Source organism: Sinohyriopsis cumingii, chromosome 1, assembly GCF_028554795.1.
Source record: "Sinohyriopsis cumingii isolate HCF-2022 chromosome 1, ASM2855479v2, whole genome shotgun sequence".
NCBI classification, from domain to species: domain Eukaryota; kingdom Metazoa; phylum Mollusca; class Bivalvia; order Unionida; family Unionidae; genus Sinohyriopsis; species Sinohyriopsis cumingii.
The window spans coordinates 126,091,134-126,114,993 of NC_142961.1; the positions used below are offsets into that span (position 1 = coordinate 126,091,134).

The following is a 23,860-nucleotide window of genomic DNA, read 5'->3' on the forward strand; positions in this document are numbered from 1 at the left end:
CATTAATTACTGCTTCAGGTTTTCATATATAACACTTTGAGCTTTAAAAAGCAAGTGACTCTCATATTACATTTCAAAACACTATGTACCAGCTGAGACTCTGAATGTTTTGCACACCAGTAAAGCACCAAGTGCTGGGTTAGAGAGCCTGGATCTGAATTCTGTCCGCATGAAGTAAATTGTCAGGTAGAGTGGAGTGCCAACTTGATACTTCAGGAGTTCTTCTAATTTATCAGCAGGTTTTCCTGCAGCATGGTGCATCATATGACAGAGACAACCTGATATGTACAATGAAGGAGACATTTTTCAAAATATAGAATGCAACTCCTTTATGAATTCCAGTCATCACTGATGCAGTATCAGCTTAAAACCATACAATTATTCCAACTTAAGTTTATTCAAAGTATTATCAAGCAAATAAATAAAATGTTTTCTCAAGTGGAATCTACTGTTAATTCTGGTGATGAAAGAAGAGCACTCTGACTTTGCCCTTTTCATTGTCAAAGTCTCTTACACAGACTGGGTTCAACTTTTTGTCATAATCACTACTTTCGTCTGTTGCAATACTAAATGGCCCAATTTTCATGGCTTCTGCAATTTTAAGTGAAGTATCTTCTGCTAAACACCTAATAATATTAGATGATTTTGTTCTTGCACATGCATATTTTCTGCAATTCTGGAATCAGGAAACATCTGCCTGAACTTTAGGACCAATGTAGTCTTCTACCACTAGGGGTTGTATGTGTTCTATTAAGAACTCGGTAGACAATGCATCTGCATTTATAAAATTCATGTCCACAATTTACTTCTGCTGTAAAAAAGAAGTTACCTTAGTACTGTAGTAAACAAGATAATTCAAGGTATCTTGTTTTACCACCATGACCAATATTAAAATCCTTTCCACACAGCCAGCATGGGGTATGAAGATCCCTAGAATGGAACGCTGTATTATGTAATTCGTGTATTCATCTCTGAATTGGGTTTTCGCCTTTTCCTAATCCATCTGTGAAATTATTTGAAAAATATTTTTGCTCTAACACGCATCGACTAAAAGAATGTGTTAGACTTGACTTTTAGTGCCAAATACCTACAGACTTGTTCTGAATTAGAACAAAGAATCTACGAGCAAAGATTAAAAGTCAGAAAACCAGTCTGTTTTCTCCTAACTGGGCCATACAGCTGCTATAAATAGAAACCGAAGTCAAAAGTTGAAATTAGAAACCAGCATGTTTCTTGGAAGTAGGGTAACTGCTATTAATAGAACATAATACTGTTAAGAAAGTGCATGCAAGTCTTCGGACAAGCATACTGTTATGTCGTACTTACATAGAAGCCGTCTTTTCTAGAATACGGTCTGTGGGATTAATGGGATGTTAATAAAAATGAGAAAACAAATTATTAATTTTTTGAGAGAAGGATATACCAAAAATGCGTAATCCAAATACAGTTACGCATAAGGTGTAATTTAGTGGAAAAAGCATAACGATTATGCCAAAAGCGTAATGGTTGGCACGTATGACATAACATATGTACTCACTTATACACTGTCCACTGTAAATAACATAAACCTGATCTGCAATTGTGTAATACACCAGCAGATCTCAATGCAGTTTTGACATACCATATGTACTCACTTATACACTGTCCACTGTAAATAACATAAACCTGATCTGCAATTGTGTAATACACCAGCAGATCTCTATGCAGTTTTTTTTAGGAGTAATGAGTAGAACAAACAACACAGGCTCTGATCTGCATGTGCATTATGCAACAGTACATCAGGGTTTATGTTTTGTTTGCATTTGGACATGACCTATAAACAAGTACATACAGTATGTCAGCTTCTTGTGTGAGTGGGGGGGGGGGAGAGAAGCAAGCTTTCATATCAAATAAACATATTGCCAAGGGAGGGAATCAGTATTAAATATCAGTGATCAAATTGCCAATCTTTCGTATTTACTACATACTTGTCTTTCTTGATATTAATTGCTATCAACAGAGCAAAAGAAAACGCATAAATGTGCAAGCTTGATAATCAATTCCAGCTTGTACCAGCTACACTGGGAAACATTTATACCAACTGCAATGAGAAAAGGGAATTCTTTTCTACAGAAAATGTCATAGCAAAATGTGGAGATGGCAAAGATTTTACAATAAAGAAAATGAACAAAATGATATTATAAAACATTTATTCAGCAATATCAACTCAGTCAAAGGTTACAAGAAGAAATTTCAATGAATGAACAAAAAAAAAATGTGATTCTGTTATTCATGGTCAGAACTTGCATTACTGCAGCAGAGTCAATCCACTTTGTGTGTACTATAGCACCATGCTGTTCTTGATGTGATTCAATATTTTTTCAAAACTAACACAATTTTAAAATTAAAAAAGTATCAGTTGTTCATAAAAAGGAAACCAGGAAGTCTTAAAGATAATAATTAAATACCTTCTATTGGTTAGAAACCTTAAGCTGCGCTAATCGACTTTTTTTTAAATCGTAGCTAACAGGTTCAGCGTCTATTTTAAATTTTGTCAGACCCTGATATCAAAACAAAGTTGCATTGATCTTTATTTGAAATTCCAGTTAAGAATTACAGCCTTTATGAACTAACTTTATATATTTTATCATTTGCTCATCATATAAATTGGGTTAAGATCAAATAAAACTTGCCAAATCAAAGGTATGAAACAATATACATTTTAATGTTTATTCTTCTGCTGCTGTTATTCCCCACATTTTCACGATAAAATCTGTGTAATTACCCCCTCCACCTACTGTGTAAGTACCCCTTCCCGCACAATAATATCCCCATCCCCCATTAAACTTTCATTGCTTGTTAAAATCCAAATTTACTTATGTGAATCATCACTTATTGAGCCAAAATCCATTGGTCCTAAAAGACTCATAAAAGATGTTACACTAATTTTCATAAACTTTGAAAAGCCTGTAAGATATTAATACAATTCAAGAACTTGATGGATTTTCAAAATGAACTTTACAAACAGATTTGCAAAGCAATAACAAATACACATACGGCATTCATTAAGTTGCATTTTTTCAACTATTCTGAAGCAATTCTTTATTAGTAAAATAATTTTTTGTTTTGATTAATTAGTTCCAATTAAGAAAACATCAACCTCTTTTGTGTTGACATGTTAAAAACTGGACTTGTCATATGCTGGAATATCTTTCAAAATGGTTGCATAATGTATCATTTTGCCATTCCTTCCCGAGTCTGCATTTGCTGAAACACAAACAGAACTTAACCAATAAACTTTATTTTTGAGTTTCAGCTGTGACTAATCTCTTTATCACTCCTTCTCAGTCATAATGTATGGCAGCCTGCTGCCATACAAATTTCCAGAAATAAACTAGGCCTCAACAAATCTGTCAGTGCTCTGTTCTTATTCTAGTCTTATGGTATCCAACAAGCATAATTCCATACATAATTCTCATCTCCCCATAAACATTCCTCTTGGTCATAAAGCCTTCAACTCAATCTGTTTTTGGTAAAGATAAATACAGTTTATCATTCACATTCTTTTTGTCTGGTTTAATCTTTTTCAATAACTGCAGGATTTTCCCTATTATCTCTTCCTTTGTCATGTGGAGCTTTTTGGACTTGAATTTCTGCACTAGTTCTTTAGCTGTCATAGGCTTTCTCATCAAGTAACGTCGAATTGCTTCTTCTGTGATACCCTCACTGCAAGTAACAACAAAAATTATTAGCTGAACTTTGTGCACTGCTGAGACTGCACGATGATATGGACCAAGGTGACTTCTTACACCTGTTTCTAAAATGGTATTATGATTAGATTACCACAACCTGATGCATGAAATCTGATAAAATTTAAAACTATTCCATGTACAACTAATTAAAAGTACATAGCAGGGGTTAAAAAAATGGTACTTTACCTGCAACCCACACAATAACATCTCACCTAACACCCCATGGTATCTGACTTGATAAAGATGATGCAATTATTACAAGAAAATTTAAACATGTAATCAAACACTGACCACATGATCACACACTTGTTGCCAGAAAACTTAACAGTTACAACCAGAATATAGCTGTTCCTAGAAAACTTTTAACATAGAATCTTAATGTTGACAATGATATCACAGCTGTCTGAAAACTTGAGCATAGAATCTTAACACTGACAATGATGACACAGTTGCTTGAAAACCATAGCATAAAATCTTAACAATGACAATGATGACACAGTTGCTTGAAAACCATAGCACAGAATCTTGACAATGATAACTGCTGCTTGAAAACTATAGCAGAGAATCTTAACACTGACAATGATGACACAGTTGCCTGAAAACCATAGCACAGAATTTTGACTATGACAATGATGGGGGCCCTGAGTGGCCGAGTGGTCTAAAGCGCTCTTCGTTACGGATCACTGCCATCTCACCTCTGTCTGCGGCGGTTCGAGTCTAAGATTCAGCCAATGTGGGCATGTGAGAAAGCCTGCCAGTAGCTTCTCGTGGGTCGGTGGTTCTTTCCGGGGTTTTCCGGGTTCTTCCTCCACCATTAATACTGGCCGCCATGTATAGCCTATCGTGCTGAAAAATGGCGTTAAACCCCACAACAACAACAACATGACAATGATGACACAGTTGCTTGAAAACCATAGCACAGAATCTTGACTATGACAATGATGACACAGTTGCTTGAAAACTATAGCACAGAATCTTAACACTGACAACGATGACACAGTTGCTTGAAAACCAAAGTATAGAATCTTGACACTGACAATGATGACACAGTTGCTTGAAAACTATAGCACAGAATCTTAGCACTGACAATGATGACACAGTTGCTTGAAAACCATAGCATAGATCTTGACACTGACAATGATGACACAGTTGCTTGAAAACTATAGCACAGTATCTTAACACTGACAACAATGACACAGTTGCTTGAAAACCATAGCATAGAATCTTAACATCGAAAATGAGGACTCATTTGCCTGAAAACTTTAGCACATAATTCCCACCTTTTTGTGATGAAAAAGTCTCAACAACATTGTATCAAGATGTAATTCTTTAAAATTTATGTCGTAGTCAAAACAGCTGCTGCTCTCTGTGGTATGTCTACATTATATTATATATGTTTGTCAGTTTTATCAAATTTTGTTTCCTCTGTAATATTAATAGATTAATTTAAAGTTCCAACACTTAAACTTGCTACTTAAAAAATATATAAAAGAAAATTCCATAGACCATACTTTTGAAACTGGAGGTAAAATGGTTTTTAGGTGCCTGGTATTTTTGATTATTTACATTAAAAAATTTATTTTCCCTGTGTCATCACTGCTGCAGCTGGGAACGGGATCAATAGGTGCACTGTTCAGAAGCTTTTGTTCTTTGATTTCTCAGACCTTGTTACAAGGTCACTATGCTCAGAATTCAGCACTTTGTGCCAATTAGCAATCCCATTTGAAAATCAAATGCTGTAGCCAGAGTTACTGCCCCTGAATTATCTATCTGTAGTTGTGTTGTAAGTATTAGGAGCATCTAGTTCATGGTACAAACCATCCAGCTTAATTAAAGTAACCAGGTTAGCACCAATTTAAGTATCTAATTAAACAGGGGTAAAGGTTTCTCAGGAAGCTGAGGCAATTCTAACTGTGCCTTGAATCTCAATTTCTCGAGTCTTTCTTACTTTGTATCGACTTTTAAAACTTGCAATACAAGATTTCAATGGTACTTGGTGCCTCCCTCTCTGTCATGTTTGGTGTCACTTTTCACAAAAGCTTCATATAAGAACTCACTATCAAACATTCTGTCCAAAACACAGTTGTCAACTCAATCAACTGTAATTTCTTGGAAGTAGATGCCGTGAAATGCCCATAAACTGCTCATTGCTACTCACAGTACTCCCCATTATCTGCAGCAGCAAATGCTGCCATTTTCATCCAATATGACTGCATTTCCCAAAATTACAAATCTTTCTTGACATTTCTGAATAGTTTAAAATGTATAGTAATAAATCAGTCCCGTTACTTTATAAATGGATTAAACTTGAATATTTCAAATCATAAATGCAGTTCCATGTACAATACGGAAATTTTAGGTTTGTGATACAAAATCACAGGTTGAACATCTCTATCGAATGCCAGATTAAATAGTTACATTACAAAATATCAACTTTTGTGAGTGATTTCAGTTTCAAATCAATCAATCCATATGAGAAAAACTATGTACCTTGCCCCTGATCCTGCGGTGATAGGACTCTCTGTTCTGACCTTCTTACTTGATGGAGGTAAAGAGACAGAGGCAGTCGTTTCACTTTCTGGCTTCCTCTTGGTGCCAGCTGAAAATATCAGATATCATAGGTAAGATGCACAGACAACAGAAGCATGATTAATTAAATCTAATCCCATTGGCAATAATTTTAACTCTTAAGGAATTCTCATTACTCCACTAAATTTAAAATTGACAGTGAATATGTTGAATTTTCATGTTTGCATTACAGAGAATAATATTTAAGACTAGCAAGTTTCTTCTTAAATATCACAAATGTATTTTATAAGTGGTACAAAAACGTTTGTTCTGTGCTAGAAAAATATGTACAAATTTAGTGTGTGGTTTAAAAATAAAATAAAAACAGTCAACAAAAGAGCACACTCATTCTGACTGATTCCAGGAATGCACATGTCTGTCCTAATTGTGTAATTGCCCAGCAAAAAAAGTGACAAAGGACAGGAATCATGAAAACACAATTTCCTTTGGAATAAGAATGAAAACTGCACACTAGAAGGAATATGTATATTAAGGAGATGCATATAATATCACACTGTACCTTTTTTGTCTTCTGTTTCAAAAGGTGTGGGCGTGGCTGATCTCGAAGAACTCTTTTTCTGCAAAAAAAGTGAAAGAAAAATACATTAAATATGATCAGTCACTTCACGAATATCACAACTAATATATTCATATACAAAATATTCATACAACAACGTAGCTCTGTTCTTGCATAATGTGCCACCTGTCAATGATTTACTGATGGACAGAATAGTTTAGCATGCACACTTCCATGCAATTGTCTGTTTTCACTAATGTAAGAAGATTCTGTACGCTCAATATGAAAATGTAGATAAGTTTACAAAGAAATGTATACATCTGGATTTAATACATCAATTCACCAAAAATTATTTCACTCGGAATTATTTTTTACCACAAAGTATGATTGAAAACAATTAGAGACCAATTTAACTGGAAGACCAGGGAGAAAAGTTTCTGACATCGCTTAAAATTTTAAAGTTACTGTTAACATTCATATTAAATTCATGGGCATTTAGTTTTAGTGCCTTAACCAAATAGTAAATTACCATATATACTTGTAAATAAGCCATATAATTTAAGAAAAAATAAAAGCCCAGAAGGGGGGGGGGGGCTTATATGCAGGCCAAGGTTTAAATTTGAAAAATTTTAAGTTTTGTTTGTCAACTACTGGAAAATATTGCAAGATCACATGCCTAATGAAAATGCATAGCACATAATATGTGCTGTCATGAAGTCAAACAAATATTGTTTTCTAACTTTACAGGTAGGATAACTTTCATGTGTGAGTGTGTGTCATTTTAGATTTTGAATGTAGCTTAAACAATTTTTCAGTCATATCGCTACAATGTCTGCAGTGTGGCAGTTTATAGTGATGTCTAGCTGGGGCATCATGCCACAGCCATGAAGCACAAAGTCCCACCCAGTCACATTATTCAGTCACCATTCCATCCAGTCCTAACATTAACCTCTTAATGATGAGCACTTAGCAAGGCAGCTGTTAGTACCATTTTTAAAAGTCTTTGGTATGAGTTAGCCAGGGTTCAAACCCACAACCTCCCACATCAGAGGCAGATGCTCTAACCACTAGGCCACTGGAGCAGTTGGTAGGATAATGAACAAAAAACATGTAGTACTGTACTTTACTTTTATCTAATACATATCCATCCACAAGAAAGTGCAGCCATACAGGTATTAGAGCCATGGCTGAATGTGTATTTTCCAGATGAACTGCCATATTAGCAATCTCTCAAAAAGTGTTTAACCCTTGGCTAATCAGTGATCGTTAAAATCTACGTTACCTTACAAATTCACACTAGCTGAATTACAGTGTTAATAAGATACGAAAACTAATTAAATAAGAAGATTTAGGAATCATGATTCAGATGGTATTTATGAGAGAAACATGTTGGGTATTTCAAGTAGAAATACATGTATAATGATTAGTCTTAAAGTAACTAGTGTGAGAGGTTCCATAGGGGTTTTTGTGTTGTACACAAGCCTAAGGAATATAAATACAAGGCAAGTTGCAATATGTAAGTCAGCATTATTAATTGTTATTAATTTGTAGGATTTATTTGACAGGTGTGTCTGGAAGTAAATCACAGCCACCTGGACTTCATTAAAAATGTACCTGATGATCCAAGAGTACCCACGATCACTGATTATTATCTACTATTGTTTAGTTGTTTATAAAGCCAAAAGATTTATTAGCTGTAGAACAATAACTACCAGTATGCTGAATACAAGGCACATAATGCCTGAGGGACAATGTGTTTGTTTTATTGTTCAATGCAATGAATTTACTTATCCATACCAATTCTCTGCTGTATTGTTTAACGAGAAAAAACAATTATATAACCAGCCATCCATGGAAAAATTACATGATAAAATATCAATAGGATACTGCCATTATCAAAAGTTATCTAAGTTTATTCTTTCTAGAAATTTTAGGCAACCGTTAAAATGAATAGTGGTGGAAATAAAAGAAGGCATATGATGCAGTGTTAAAATTATTGAATATGCAAAAGCAAATAACAACTGTACTGCTGCATGTGAATTTTGTGTACATGAAAAGCAAGTACTGGAATGGCTGAAAAGGAAAGTGGCATTAGAAGAGATGCCATGAATGAAGAAGGTACATCAGACTGGAGAAAGGACTTGGTGATCTTGTTAATGAATGTTAATAAAACAAATCGAGTGTCTCAAGAACTTCAATTGATCTGCAAGCTAAGCAAATGGCAAAAGACAACAAAATTTAATATAAACTGGCAGATTCATCAAAATCTGTCGCATCAGGTGGTTGGTGTTCACATTTTATGAACTGACATGGTTTCTGTCTCAGGCAGTGAACAAATATCACACAAAAGCTACCAAAAGACTTGGAAGAAAAAACTGAATCATTTCAAAAGTTTATCATCCAACATAGAAAGGAGTGCTTATCTGAACTGTCACAAATTGGAAATATGGTGAGATATGACCTTTGACCTTTCAAGAAACAAAACAGTCAATGTTGTTGTGAGAAAACTATTCTGATAAAAATGACCAGTCATGAAAAATCAAATTCAAATTCATGCTTGTTTTGGCCTGTGTATCTGATGCTTCAAGCCTCCTGTCATCAGTTTCCAATGGAAGACTGCCAAAAATCATGAAATTTCCTGTTGGTGTCATCATTCTTGCATATTTTTAAAAAATGGATGGACAAAAGTGGAATAGTTGAATGACTGGGGACATTCATTTTCTTTAGGTTTAAAGATAATAATTTTAGTAATACAGTTTGTATAAATAAATGCATTTAGAACTTACCACTTGCATCTTGCAATGTCATCCTGGACTCATGGGTTGACTAACATGTGGGTCATGCACTTTTTTAATGTTTTTACCTATTCAGTTTGGGAGATCAACTAATGCGTGAATGGGTTTATGTGCAAGTATATTTTTAAATATGATCTAAAAGTGAAATTCTACTGTGATTTTTTTACATGTTAAGATGACATTTTGACTAAAGCAGATTTTTCTTCATAAAAACAACAGACTGTATATAGCACTTGAATTATCTGATACAATTAAATATTACCTGCATAAATAAAACTGAAGAAAACTTTTCCTCCTTTTCAATATCTGAATCACTGTCAGACGAGGAACTACTGCTGCTCTCTGAACCTAAGGGGAAAAGAAAGAACAATAAATCCATCAATTAAAACTTTCAACACATTCTCACCAACAATATTTGATTGAATATTAATAACCTTGAATTTGTCAGTGTTAAGGAAAATTTGATAATTTTTCTTTAATCTGATGAGCCAAATTAAAAGATTAACATCATTTTCATCCTGTACACTTTCTTAATATTTCATCATCTGATCAGAAAACGACATTTTATGATATGGATGTTCCTTTGTAAAATGCTAATTTTGCAGTTTTCTGTTACAGACATCATACCTCTGCAGCCTATATCTTTAATCATTTCGACCAAAGGATCACATTGAATCATCCTTGACCCCTGATAGATGTGTCCAAAATCTCATTATGACCAGCTTATGCATGCAGAGCAAAGAGTTCTTTCAACATTTTCAATCCAGAAGATAATGCTGAAGCTTGAACAACTCTGTGTCACTTTGTACAATATTTTAGTTTTGTTCTTGTCCTTATTGTTGTTGTTGTTACAGGCAACAATGAGACAGCACAGATATAATGATCAAAATCTGCTCTCATGTTATGTTTAATTTTCTACACCATTTATGGTTGTCAAGGGAAACAATATCTCAGACAAGGATATAATGACTTGGTATTTTACTCAATGGTTTGAACTTATGGCATGTTTAAAAGGCAATAGGGTATTTTGTGAACACAAGAAAACAAATTTATGATACCAGACTTGAGTCTATTCATCAAGATGTTATTCGCACCTTTAAGAAATACATAAAACAGCTTAGTGATTAAGACCAATTCAAAGTCTGTTTGATTATATGAGTGAACCTTCAAGCACCATAGCTTAGTGATTAAGACCAATTCAAAGTATGTTTGATTATATGAGTGAACCTTCAAACACTATAGCTTAGTGATTAAGACCAATTCAAAGTATGTTTGATTATACGAGTGAACTTTCAAACACTATAGCTTAGTGATTAAGACCACTTCAAAGTATGTTTGATTATACGAGTGAACCTTCAAACACTATAGCTTAGCGATTAAGACCAATTCAAAGTATGTTTGATTATACGAGTGAACCTTCAAAGACTATAGCTTAGCGATTAAGACCAATTCAAAGTATGTGATTATACGAGTGAACCTTCAAACACTATAGCTTAGTAATTAAGACCAATTCAAAGTATGTTTGATTATGTGAGTGAACCTTCAAACACTATAGCTTAGTGATTAAGACCACTTCAAAGTATGTTTGATTATATAAGTGAACCTTCAAACACTACAGCTTAGTGATTAACACCAATTCAAAGTATGTTTGATTATGTGAGTGAACCTTCAAACACTATAGCTTAGTGATTAAGACCAATTCAAAGTATGTTTGATTATGTGAGTGAACCTTCAAACACTATAGCTTAGTGATTAAGACCAATTCAAAGTATATTTGATTGTGTGAGTGAACCTTCAAACACTATAGCTTAGTGATTAACACCAATTCAAAGTATGTTTGATTATATAAGTGAACCTTCAAACAATATCATTTAAAATGTGCACGAAACATGAAGAAATTCCCTGGGAACATGGTTTATAGCGACTGAATGCACCATAATAAAACATTGATAGTGCTAACAGCAGGACCAATACATTGACAGCTTTGGACTAAGTGTTTAAAACTAAATCGTTTTGCCAAATGCCTTATTTTTAAGCATCTTTGATAAATGTTTTGCATAAACTCTGCAATATACTGTTGAAAAGAACTCTGGGTCTGGTTCTAATTTACACCATGGAAAATGTTGCAGTTGGGGATGTAAAGAGTGGTGTTATTCAACAAAATTCAATGAATGATAGACCTTTAATTATGTAATAAAAACTGTCTTAAGGAGCTTGGGTGATCAAAACAAAGATTATAATTTTAGTTGTTGTGTTGTTACCAACAATTTTATGAGAGTCCATGAGAAATAACCAATTTTTTCACAAAAAAGCATCTTTTGTCAATAGACATCAATAACATTTTGATACAAGAATTTCATCCACCATTTTGTCAATCGCTTGGTGCACTGGTAACATGCCAGCCTGTGACACACGAGAGCCACCTTCAAATCTCACTATAAACTTATTTTTTCATTTTCTTACAATATGTTTTCTTAGCATGAGATATTTATGTTAATTCTCATATTTTCTGTGTGAATGTAAACAATTCACAGCTGAACATACACAGTACCCAACTGATATTGCCATAGAAAAAAAATCACTTCAATCTGCCCTACATGTTAGCTTGCCAGTATGTTTGATCATAAAACTGTTCTAAAGCTTGTTGTTCGTGGTTTGAGCCATTTTTTGGCACAAGATCAAGTATACATTGTGGCCAGTATATCTGGTGAAAGAAGAATCCAGGAAAACCCTATAAAGAACTACTGACCCCTTGTTGGCTTTGCCTGAACCCACAGACATGCAAATGGCTAAATCTAGGTTTGATTAAAAAATTCAACAAAAACCGTGTACCTTCTTTCTTAACTTTATCTGGTTTGACTTTACTGCCATCCTCTTGCTCCCCTTCCTCCTCTTTGTTCTTGTCTTCCTCCTCATCACTACTGGCCTCTGAGTCTATCAGTTTTTTCAGCCCTGCCTCCTCATCCACCCCCTTCTCCTCATATTTATCTAGTCTATCACGATCCTCAAGCTCAGACATACTGCAATTTACGATAAATATATAAACATTGTGAAAATGTCCCATGGAACTATCTTTCTTCCCTGCCATGACTATCAAATCATTACAAAATAACATGGTCCCTCACATAAAATCTCTCATTATCCAACCACTGCCCCTCTTATAACACATTTTTGGTGCTGAATCCCAGTAAATTGGTCAGATTTACTTTCATGTTTCCTACTACTTAATCTGTATTATGTGGCTGTGAAATATTTCTGAATGATGAAACTACTTTAAATCAGTTAATTCAGAATAACATAGGAAGTGGAGCCTGAACTGCATACTCAAACTTTCATAATCAGAGTACAGTGAAGCCATCCCACCCCATTTCACCCATTACCCGAGACAGTGCAAGGTTACTCTCACTGCACCAAGTACAAATCAGATAGATGAAATCAACATACTAAATTAGTAGTTCAGCCAAAATAATAACATAATAATAATAATAAACATATTTTAATAACGAAAAGCAAATGGTTTTAAAATAACTCCATCTTCACATAATAACCAACTTATATATATTTAGGCTGTATGAGAGAGAGAGAGAGAGAGGGAGAGAGAGATGGGTGCATTAAAAAAGAGAAAACAGAATATGTTTAATATCCTTTAATAAATTAACAAAATATTTTCTTTTATTTACAGAAATTTGAACATTCAAATTGCAAAACTATGAAGAACTGCAATACTCGATCAATCCAATGCCATCCATGTAGCCACAGAAAACATTAATTATCATGCAGAAAATAAACTCAAACTAAAGTGACCATGACCATGAAATGTTGGTAACTGTGACCATAAAAGATAAAAGAGCTATTATAATAAAAAATAACACTCTTTTCTATGCTATCAGAATGAATTTACCAATTTGTTTATAGTAAAATATATTTCTTTGATAATATGTACCCAATCATAATACCTTTGATAATATGTACCCAATTATAATACCTTTGATAACATTTACCCAATCATAATACCTTTGATAATATGTACCCAATCATAATACCTTTGATAATATGTACCCAATCATAATACCTTTGATAATATGTACCCAATCATAATACCTTTGATAATATGTACCCAATCATAATACCTTTGATAATATGTACCCAATCATAATACCTTTGATAATATGTACCCAATCATAATACCTTTGATAATATGTACCCAATCATAATACCTTTGATAATATGTACCCAATCATAATACCTTTGATAATATGTACCCAATCATAATACCTTTGATAATATTTACCCAATCATAATACCTTTGATAATATTTACCCAATCATAATACCTTTGATAATATGTACCCAATCATAATACCTTTGATAATATGTACCCAATCATAATACCTTTGATAATATGTACCCAATCATAATACCTTTGATAATATTTACCCAATCATAATACCGTTGATAATATGTACCCAATCATAATACCTTTGATAATATTTACCCAATCATAATACCTTTGATAATATTTACCCAATCACAATACCTTTGATAATATTTACCTAATCATAATACATTCATTAAACTACTGCTACCTCACAAAGCCAGTCCTCCCACGCAAAAACTGTTAGCTAAGAAGCTGAAAGCTATCTGCCACCAAGGTAGCTAGAGTTATCTCCCCTCAAGACAATGATTGATGCAAAATCCCATGAAATCATCTGTTACTACTAGAGTGAAAGGCACACTCTCTATATGGATGTAACTGCAGTGAGACTGGGAAGGGGTATGTATATCATGATGGGGTAAGTATTATCAAAGACATATTTTACTAGAATAAAATTGGTTTCTTCTTCCAATACATTACCCAATCATAACACCTTGGGAGAATAGGTAAGAGGTGGAGGGAGATAAATAAATTTACCCTGGAGAGACCATCTCTGGTCCCCAAAGGTATGTGAGACAGCTTCTAGACAAAATGATATGAAAATAGTCCCAATATATCTGGGAACTGCTTCAAAAGGAAGAAAAGAAATTCAACCCATAAATCCAACAGAAGTTGTGAAACTGAATCTTTAAGAAGCTGTCAAATGACTTGGAAAGGTAACCTTTTGCACCATATATAAAGGTTCCTCTAGATTATAACTGAGCCTTTTAGGATGAAAGATCTCAGATAAAAACTGGAGAAGTGTACTCAGATTTCCATGCCATGGCATAGATAATTGCTGCTTGAGAACAGTTTCACTCATATGCAATATCTGTGGTTACTGTCCTAACTTCGTCATCTGAGATGCGAAGCAAATTGATTTGTGTGGGTTTAGTTCAATATGCAGAACAGATAACCCACTTTATTCAAGATGAAAGTGTCTATATTAGTATACTGTCCTTTCCTCCCTTTTGGGCAAAATTCAGCATGATTTCCCTCAATGCAATGGCTCAGTATTCCTGAAGAAAAAAAAACACCTCAGAGATCACACTGCATCCTGTAGAAGACCTTGAAATGAAGTGTCCAGATTAGTCAGGATTTATTACCAATATCTGATTACCCATGAATGGTAGCCTGTTTTTGGCAATGAAAGTAGGAGGCTTCACGAGTGATAGTGATCCATCTTATCAGAAGTAGATGGGTCCACCAATAGGAAGAAAAAAAGTACTTGCTGGTTTTGCTATCCCGATTGCCAAAGCAATGTTGAGGCCCGACTTATGAGAGGTGAACTAATTCAGCTCCTGAGGGCAGTTCAAATGGTGTCTTGTTCAGCCAGGTTAACTCATTCAGCCCCAGACCCGTTATCAGTATCACTGCTGCTATGCCCCAGCAGCGCTAAGCTGTGTCTAGCTGCGTGTGCCCCAGAGTTTTTACCTGTTTGAAAAATTCTGTAAACATCGTGCACATGCATTCACTCTTACCTTAATTTCTCTGCTTATATCCAATTAAAATCCAAGAAAGTTTCACCATTTATTGCAAATGAATTTGTCTACACAGTGATGTATTTTTTTTCCCTATTTGTCCAAGTCTTTCACGACTTATTTATACAGAATTTACAAAATTATGTGCAACGTTTATCCGCAAGAACTCCATCATCATCGCTGTCAGCATCCTCATCTTCAGACGATTCAATCTCAGAAACTTCTATGTCCGAATCGAAATCTCACAAAATATCCAACTGCCAAACATATCTTTCCTCAGCTTGCTCAGTATATTCAAGATCAAACCCGAGAAACTTCTCATTTTTGCTCTCATCAAAAATCACTCTTACGTCCGCCATCATTTACGATTTTTCATGACCAGAACACGTGTAGTTAAACCGCTTTCAAAACAGGAGCCCTTAGCTTCTGAACAATTCAAATTTCCGCAAATGAAAGTAAAATCATTTCTGATTGGTTTAATAGTTGTTAGTTCTTGGAATAAACCCATTTCTAACCAATCAGAGACGTTGAATCTAACACACATTCATCACGCTTGGAGACGGGATCAGCCATTGAATGCAGTAAAAAAATCACGACTACAGGCGGGATCGGCCATTGAATGCAGAAACCGGATCACGCCTACAGACGGGATCAGGGCTTAAAGGGTTAATGCAAATGACAAATTCCACAAAGGGCAAGGATCCAGTGTCAGTGGCCAGGTGAACTCCAAAATGAACAGAAGATACGGTAGGTCTCTGGTTTGTCCAATATCCTCTCTTCCATGAAAACACGTTGTGCCATTAATCATGGAACAATAGGTTTAATTGTGATTGGTACTAACTGTTTGGATCAAAGAGCCAGAGGAAATTAGTTATTGCGGTATGGATGTGTGTACTTCACTAAGAACATAGTCCACTGCCTTTGTAAGGTGGATGGCCAGCTCACGTGAGGGATTCTCCACCACTTGTTGTGAGACAGTTTGTTCTTAATGGTGTATTTTAGTTAGATCCAGATGTGCAGGCTCAGTAACTCTGGGTTGGGCTGAAACACCTGAAATCATGGTTGCTTAACACAGATTTCTTGTTGTTGTTATTGTTGTTGTAGGGTTTAATGCCATTTTTCAGCACATGATAGGCTATACATGGCGGCCAGTATTAATGGTGGAGGAAGAACCCGGGAAATCCTCGGAAAGAACCACCGACCCTCGAGAATCTACTGTCAAGCTTTCTCACATACCCACACTGGCCAACTCCAAGACTCGAACCCATGCAGACAGAAGTGAGATGGCAGTGATCCGTAATGGAGAGCACTTTAGACCACTCGGCCACCCCTTAACACAGATAAGGGAATATCTTGATTCATGGTGATTCTGTTGCAAGATTGATGAGGCTGAGTGAAGACTTCCCATTTTAGTGGAGTAATTAGGATGAGGAAACACTCTGATTCTTTTGATTCCTGTATCACTTTCCGAACCCGAGGTGTTGGAGAAGTGTATATATTGGCCATTTCAATCTAAAGGAAAAGCATCAACTATACAGGCCTTTTGGATCAGGGACTGGCAAAACAAAGGCTGGGATTCTGGCATTCCACCCTGTCACCAATAGGTTCGACACAGGTTGATCCCCAAGGGATGAAAAGACCAGTCAGGTTGTATTAGATCCTTCTTGCAGGACAATGAGTCTGCCAATATTATAGCAAGCCAAGGAGCTGTTAAACTTAAATGTGAATTTGTCATTTGACACAAAAGTCTAGGGACTTGGTCCTGCTTTGATGTTTGAGATAAGTGGAGTTGTCAGACAGAATGAAAACTCCATTCCCATATCGGTTCTCCAGCCACTGATGAAAACCTTTCAAAAATGGTTTTCATCTTGAGAATATTGATATGTAAATAATGATCCTGAGAGGACCACACTGCTTTGGCATCTTGCAATGGTAGAAGACTTGCTCTCCCTGTCTTCTGTGTTCCCTACCATACCATTCGTGATTGCCAGAGGTTGTACTAATATGTATCCATTATGCAAGTCATGAGTTATTTCCCTGCTTTTGAAATGCAACCTCATATTGTGTAGATTGTGAAAGAGTGGTTTTCAGACTTGTCTGTAAGACAAAACAGAGCAGACAATACATATAATTAGTGTAGTTAGTGTCTTGCTTTATGAACTTATGAGGGTCCATACAGAGTAAACCACCATGACAAATACCTGTAAAAGAGTACATGTGGTCTGTACAGGTAAAGAATTACAGCATTGCTGTTAATATTTACAAAGTGGATGCTAAAAAATTAATTATAGAAAATAAATACCCTGTAGCAAGGTCAATTTTGACTGCCCATACAGGTAAAGTTACTGAAGCGTTTGTAATAGTAACTACATGCATGAAGTGGAAACCAGATATCAATTCTTGTAACAACTTACCCATAGGAAGGCCAATTTCTGACTGCCTAAACATATAAAATCACTAAAGGGACTCTTCTAGATACTACATGTATTACTGGACAGTACTAAGTAAACCATGTAGAGAAAATTTACCTGTATTTATTTGACCATGGCAGAAGCTAAACAGTAATATAAACAAACTTTCTAAATTGCAGAAAAAACCTGCACATAAAAAAGGAACTCAAGCATCATTATTGATACTTGTGAAGCAGATGCTATAATATCCATTATGAGACAATGCTACATGAAGGAGAGGCAACCCGTGCTAGTTTGTCTCATTATTGATGCTTATGAAGCAGATGCTATAATATCCATTATGAGACAATGCTACCTGAAGGAGAGGCAACCTGTGCTAACATGTCTCTGAGGAGCCTAATTGTGGAAAGACAGCAAAGTGATAACATGAATTTAGGAAACTTGGTCATTGTTGATCGGAAGAAAAGAAAAGTTGACAATTTATTGACGAGTATACCTTCAAAGATGAAACTCCTCCATCTTGTTTGAGGTAGAATACTAAGAAACTACTTGTTTGGATTTTGCTAGGCCTCTCTGCCTGCAGAAGCTTGCTACTCAACATAAGCAGAAGTAGTAACTGGTGATTTCACGGGATTTGGCACCAATCCTGATATCAAGGGGAGATCACTCTAATTGCCACCTAGCTGGACAGATAACATTTAGCTTTTAAGCTAAAAGTTTAATCCAGTGGGGAGAGCTGGATTTGCGATGTAGAAGCAGTTATCCTGAGGTATTTTGCTTGGGTAACATATCTGAAGAAGAAATTATGATGGATTGATAAAAAGAGATCCAAGTGGGTCTGATGCCAGTCAACTGACATACACTGGTCTAAAATGCAAATATCAGGAATAAAGCAGGTTACTTGGGTTCAAAGATACACATGTCAGAATAACTTCCAGTTATTAGGAAGAAATTGGTGGTATTTGACATGTTGTTTAATTGTGTTTCTACTCTGTGTACCAGTAACTTCAGCTACACAAACTGGAGCACTGGCAAATGTGAAATGTATTTGTGGCAGGACTGCAACTATCACACCAAGTCTAATATGGTAAGTCATTTTCGGGGATAAAGTCATTCTGTGACTACATTTTGGGTTCATTACATATTAGTAACAGCTAGCCATACAAGTTCCATTTCAGGATAAAGTGTCTTATGTCAGTCTTTCTATACACCACTCCCATAACCAATCTATCCCTACTCACCCTCACTCAATTTATGTGGAGCTGCTGTCTGTCATCCTATCCACCTCTCTATCATAAAAATTTGCCAAACCTTTCATGCCCTACTATTTCGTGCCTTTCATTCTACCCATAACACCCAAACCAACCTAATCCCACCTCAACCAACACTCACTGTTACTGGAGCTGAAATCTGACATGTTGTCCACCTACATACCATTAAAGTTCACTAAGTCCCATTTCATGCCACACTATTTCATATCATTCTTTCTACACTATATCCAAAGCCAACCTGACCCTCTGATCCCAATCTTCAATTTACCTGGAACTACTGTTAGTCATGTTGTACACCTGTGTAACATCAATGTTCCCAAGTACCATTTAATATCACATTACTTTATGCTATTCTTTCTACCCAACAGACCCCAAACAACCTAGTCCCTACCCCGCCCTATCCTCACTTTACCTGAAGCTAGATTATGACATGTTGTCCAACTCTATCATCAAAGTCTTGCTCATGACAATCTTCAACTGTACCTGAAGCTGGAATCTGACATGTTGTCCACCTTTCTATCATCAAGGTTCTCCAATTCATGCAACACTATCTGATGCCATTTCTACACACTGGACCAGACCAGACCACTACCCAAAAAACCTATCCCGTCCTCACCCATACTGTACCTGGAGCTGCTGTCTGACATGTAGTCCACCTCTCTATCGTCAAAGTCTCCTTCATCACTGTCTTCAATTGCCTCATCATCTGAGTTATGTTTAGCATTTTTCTTCCTCTTTTCCACTCCTTTACCTTTCTTTCCCTTCACAGCCTTCTTGGGTTTTTCTTCTAAAATAAATCATCATACAAAAGTTAACAAGAAATAATCTAACCCTCTAGAATGCAAGAATCAAATGAATTTCTATGGCAATATAAAGTCAGCCAAATTTACTAGCATTAAAATTTAATGTTTCTGAAGCATGAAAACATGGTCAGCATAACTAACTGAAGGGGTAGTACTGTTACATGCTATAACTCTTACTAACTGAAGGATTAGTGTTGCTGCATGTGATAAATCTTATTTACTGAAGGATTAGTATTGTTATATGTAATAAATCTAACTTACTGAAGGATTAGTGTTGTTTCCATGTGATAAATCTTATTTACTGAAGGATTAGTATTGTTATATGTAATAAATCTAACTTACTGAAGGATTAGTGTTGTTTCCATGTGATAAATCTTATTTACTGAAGGATTAGTATTGTTATATGTAATAAATCTAACTTACTGAAGGATTAGTGTTGTTTCCATGTGATAAATCTTATTTACTGAAGGATTAGTATTTTACATATTATAAATCTTACTAAAGGATTAGTATTGTTACATATTATAAATCTTACTAAAGGATTAGTATTATCACATATAAATCTTACTAAAGGATTAGTGTTGCTTCCATGTGATAAATCTTACTGAAGGATTAGTATTGTTACATATTATAAATCTTACTGAAGGATTAGTATTGTTACATGTTATAAATCTTACTAAAGGATTAGTATTGTTACATATCATAAATCTTACTAAAGGATTAGTATTGTTACATGTTATAAATCTTACTAAAGGATTAGTATTGTTACATGCTATAAATCTTACTAAAGGATTAGTATTGTTACATATTATAAATCTTACTAAAGGATTAGTATTGTTACATATTATAAATCTTACTGAAGGATTAGTATTGTTACATGTTATAAATCTTACTAAAGGATTAGTATTGTTACATATAAATCTTACTAAAGGATTAGTATTGTTACATGTTAGAAAACTTACTGAAGGATTAGTATTGTTACATGTTATATATCTTACTAAAGGATTAGTATTGTTACATGTTATAAAACTTACTGAAGGATTAATATTATTACATGCTATAAATCAATTCTCGGAAGAAAAAAAACATCTGCTGTTTTAGGGAATAATAAACAGCTGATAATGATGCACCCATAAATAGTTTCATAACTCCACATTACTGGATATAAAGTAAATAACTCCAAGTTACTGTGATAAAATATCTGAGAAATGGAGCAACATATGATATGAGATTAGCATATGGATGAAGTATGAACATAATTCACATTATTATTTAAATATGTTAGCTGAGGAAAGGTTTACCTTGTATACTTTAATGAACAATCTTATCTGCTCACAAATAGTGTGAATCTGTTAGTATTTGTGAGATACCAATTTCATGGTTAATATCACATGAAATATGAACCAAGCTGATATATCCTTCCGCATCACTACTTTGTTTGTTTTAATTCCATCTGTATTAATTCTGCTGAGAAATATATATTACAATACATTTATGAAAGACGATGAACAAATGGAAACTGACCATAGTGATTAAAATTTAATTCACATGCAAAATTTCATGAGCCTGAATAATGTAACGACTCTGTCTGAGGCTATAGCAATAAATGAAAACTTAATTATGGTGTGTGTCCTTCATTACTTTTCCCATGAAGCACCTACTATATTCATTTTTAACAATACTTCTTAAATTTTATTGCAATGTTATACTGGCCTCCATCTATAGCCTATCTTGTGCTGAAAAATGGTGTTAAACCCTAAACAACAACAACAACGTGTTTTTATTTTCCAGTTGCTCAGTATAATAGTGAATAATCAAAGAACAAAAAGGGCAGTGAAGTGGCAAGTTCCAAATAAAGACTGTCTTTGGGATCTGGCTGTCACGCATAAGATGCGACATTGGCAGAGGAGTGTGGCCATGCTGGGAATCTTGGCACGTTCAAGCACCTCGTTGTTTGCTACTTGATCGCTCCAGGTGATCCCAAGTATGAGTCCTAGACATCACATGTGAAAGGCGTTCAGTCTTTTCTCTTGTGAGGCATACAGATTCCAGGTTTCACTGGCATACAAGAGAGTGCTTAACAGGTAGGCACGATATACAGAGATCTTAGTGTTCAGGGTCAGCATACTGTTCTTCCACACTCTCTGCGACAACCTGGAGAGAGTTGTTGATGCCTTTCCAATCTGCTTGTTGAGCTCAGCATCGAGATATCGGTTGTTGGTGATGGTAGAGCCAAGATACGTGAACTGACTAGTTGACTACAAGTTCATAGTTGTTGATGATGATGCTTGGGGGGGGGGGGGTCCATGTTCTGAGCCATCATGTTTGTTTTCTTTAGGCTGATGGTCAACCCAAACTCATCGCATGCATTAGCAAAGCAGTCCATCAAGTGCTAAAGCTCAGCTTCTGTGTGAGTAGCTAGGGCAGCATCGTCTGCGAAGAGCATGTCCCTGATGGTTGCTTCACGCACTTGCTCTTTGCTTTTAGTCATGCCAGGTTGAACAGTCTGCTGTCCAATCACGTGTGCAGGTAGATTTCTTCTGTGGATGTCCAAAACGTGTGCTTGAGCCGAACAGCGAGGAAGATGCCGAAGAGCATGGGGGTTAGGACGCAACCTTGTTTCATTCCGCTATGGATGTTGAAGGGGTTGGACGTTGAGCCATCGTACTGCACTGTGCCTTTCATGTCATCATGTAAGGACTGGATCATGCTTAGCAGCTTTGGAGGGCATCCAATCTTTGCCAGGATTGTGAAGAGTCCGTCTCTGCTGACCAGATCGAATGCCCTGGTGAGGTCTATAAAGGCCAGGAAGAGGGGTCTGTGTTCTCTGCATTTCTCCTGCAGCTGCCTGATGGAGAAGATCATGTCGATTGTGGACCTCTGCATGGAACCCGCGCTGCGATTCTGGATACACTCTGTCAGCAAGCCTCTGCAGTCTGTTCATTATGATGCCTGCAAAGACTTTACCCACGATGCTGAGAAGGGATATGGCCTGGCTGTTGCTGCAGTCACTTCTGTCGCCTTTGTTCTTGTACAGGGTTATGATGCTGGCATCTCTCATGTCCTGAGGCACTGCAACTTCATCCCAGCACTGGCAGATGAGGTCATGCAGGTGTTTCAGCAGCACACTGCAGCCGCACTTGATGACTTCTGCTGGGATGCCATCCTTCCCTGGGGCTTTACCTAAGGACAGTTTCTCTAAGGTCTTCTTTAGTTCTGCCACAGTAGGTTTCTTGTCCAATTCAGCCATGAGCAGGAGGATTTCAATGGCGCTGAGGGCATAGTTAGTTACGTGGTTCTCTCTGGAGTACAGTTCGCTCCATCTGATTGCCCTTGTTGTGGATGGTATTGCCTGTGGCAGACTTCAGTGGTGCTGTCACTTTCTTTGTGGGACCCATTGCTTTCTTTATGCCATTGTACATGTCTCTGATGTTTTCGATATCTGCTGCCCACTGGATGCTCTGACAGAGCTGAAGCCAGTATTCATTGGCACACTGCCGTGCTAACCTCTGTACTTTGCTTCTGGTAGACCTATATGCCTGTAGAATCCTCTGGCAGGGAGATCGCTTGTATTCCAGGTGAGCACTGTGACACTCTTCTATGGCTGGCATGAGTGTGACGGAGTTAGCCTCAAACCAGTCATTGTTCTTTGACTGCTTCTTACCAAATATCCATGTGGCTGTGCTATACACAGTTTCTCTGATATGATCCCATCTCTCTTTGGTACTGCCATTGGAAGGTTCTGCATCAAACATCTTGGACAGGGCATAAGTGAATTCCTTAGCCTTGTTTGGATATGACGGCTTGCTCACATCAATACATGGTTTACCCTCTTGCCTAGAGCAGTGTATCTTCTTTGGCTGAAGCTTC

The 23,860-nt window shown here is 36.1% G+C and overlaps 1 protein-coding gene across 1 annotated transcript in view; it reads right to left on the reverse strand.

Moving 5' to 3' along the window:
* Positions 1-2,175: 2,175 nt before the first annotated feature.
* Positions 2,176-23,860, reverse strand: part of LOC149807830 (general transcription factor IIF subunit 1-like) — a 37,866-nt gene continuing 16,181 nt past the window's right edge. Inside the window, exons 7-12 of the mRNA XM_089971064.1 lie at positions 19,815-19,974; positions 12,444-12,631; positions 9,874-9,959; positions 6,820-6,877; positions 6,222-6,330; positions 2,176-3,705 (exon numbers count right to left, since the gene is read on the reverse strand). Of these exons, the coding sequence (XP_089827190.1) occupies positions 3,498-3,705; positions 6,222-6,330; positions 6,820-6,877; positions 9,874-9,959; positions 12,444-12,631; positions 19,815-19,974 (809 nt within the window). The 3' untranslated portion in view covers positions 2,176-3,497. The remainder of the gene's footprint in view (positions 3,706-6,221; positions 6,331-6,819; positions 6,878-9,873; positions 9,960-12,443; positions 12,632-19,814; positions 19,975-23,860) is intronic.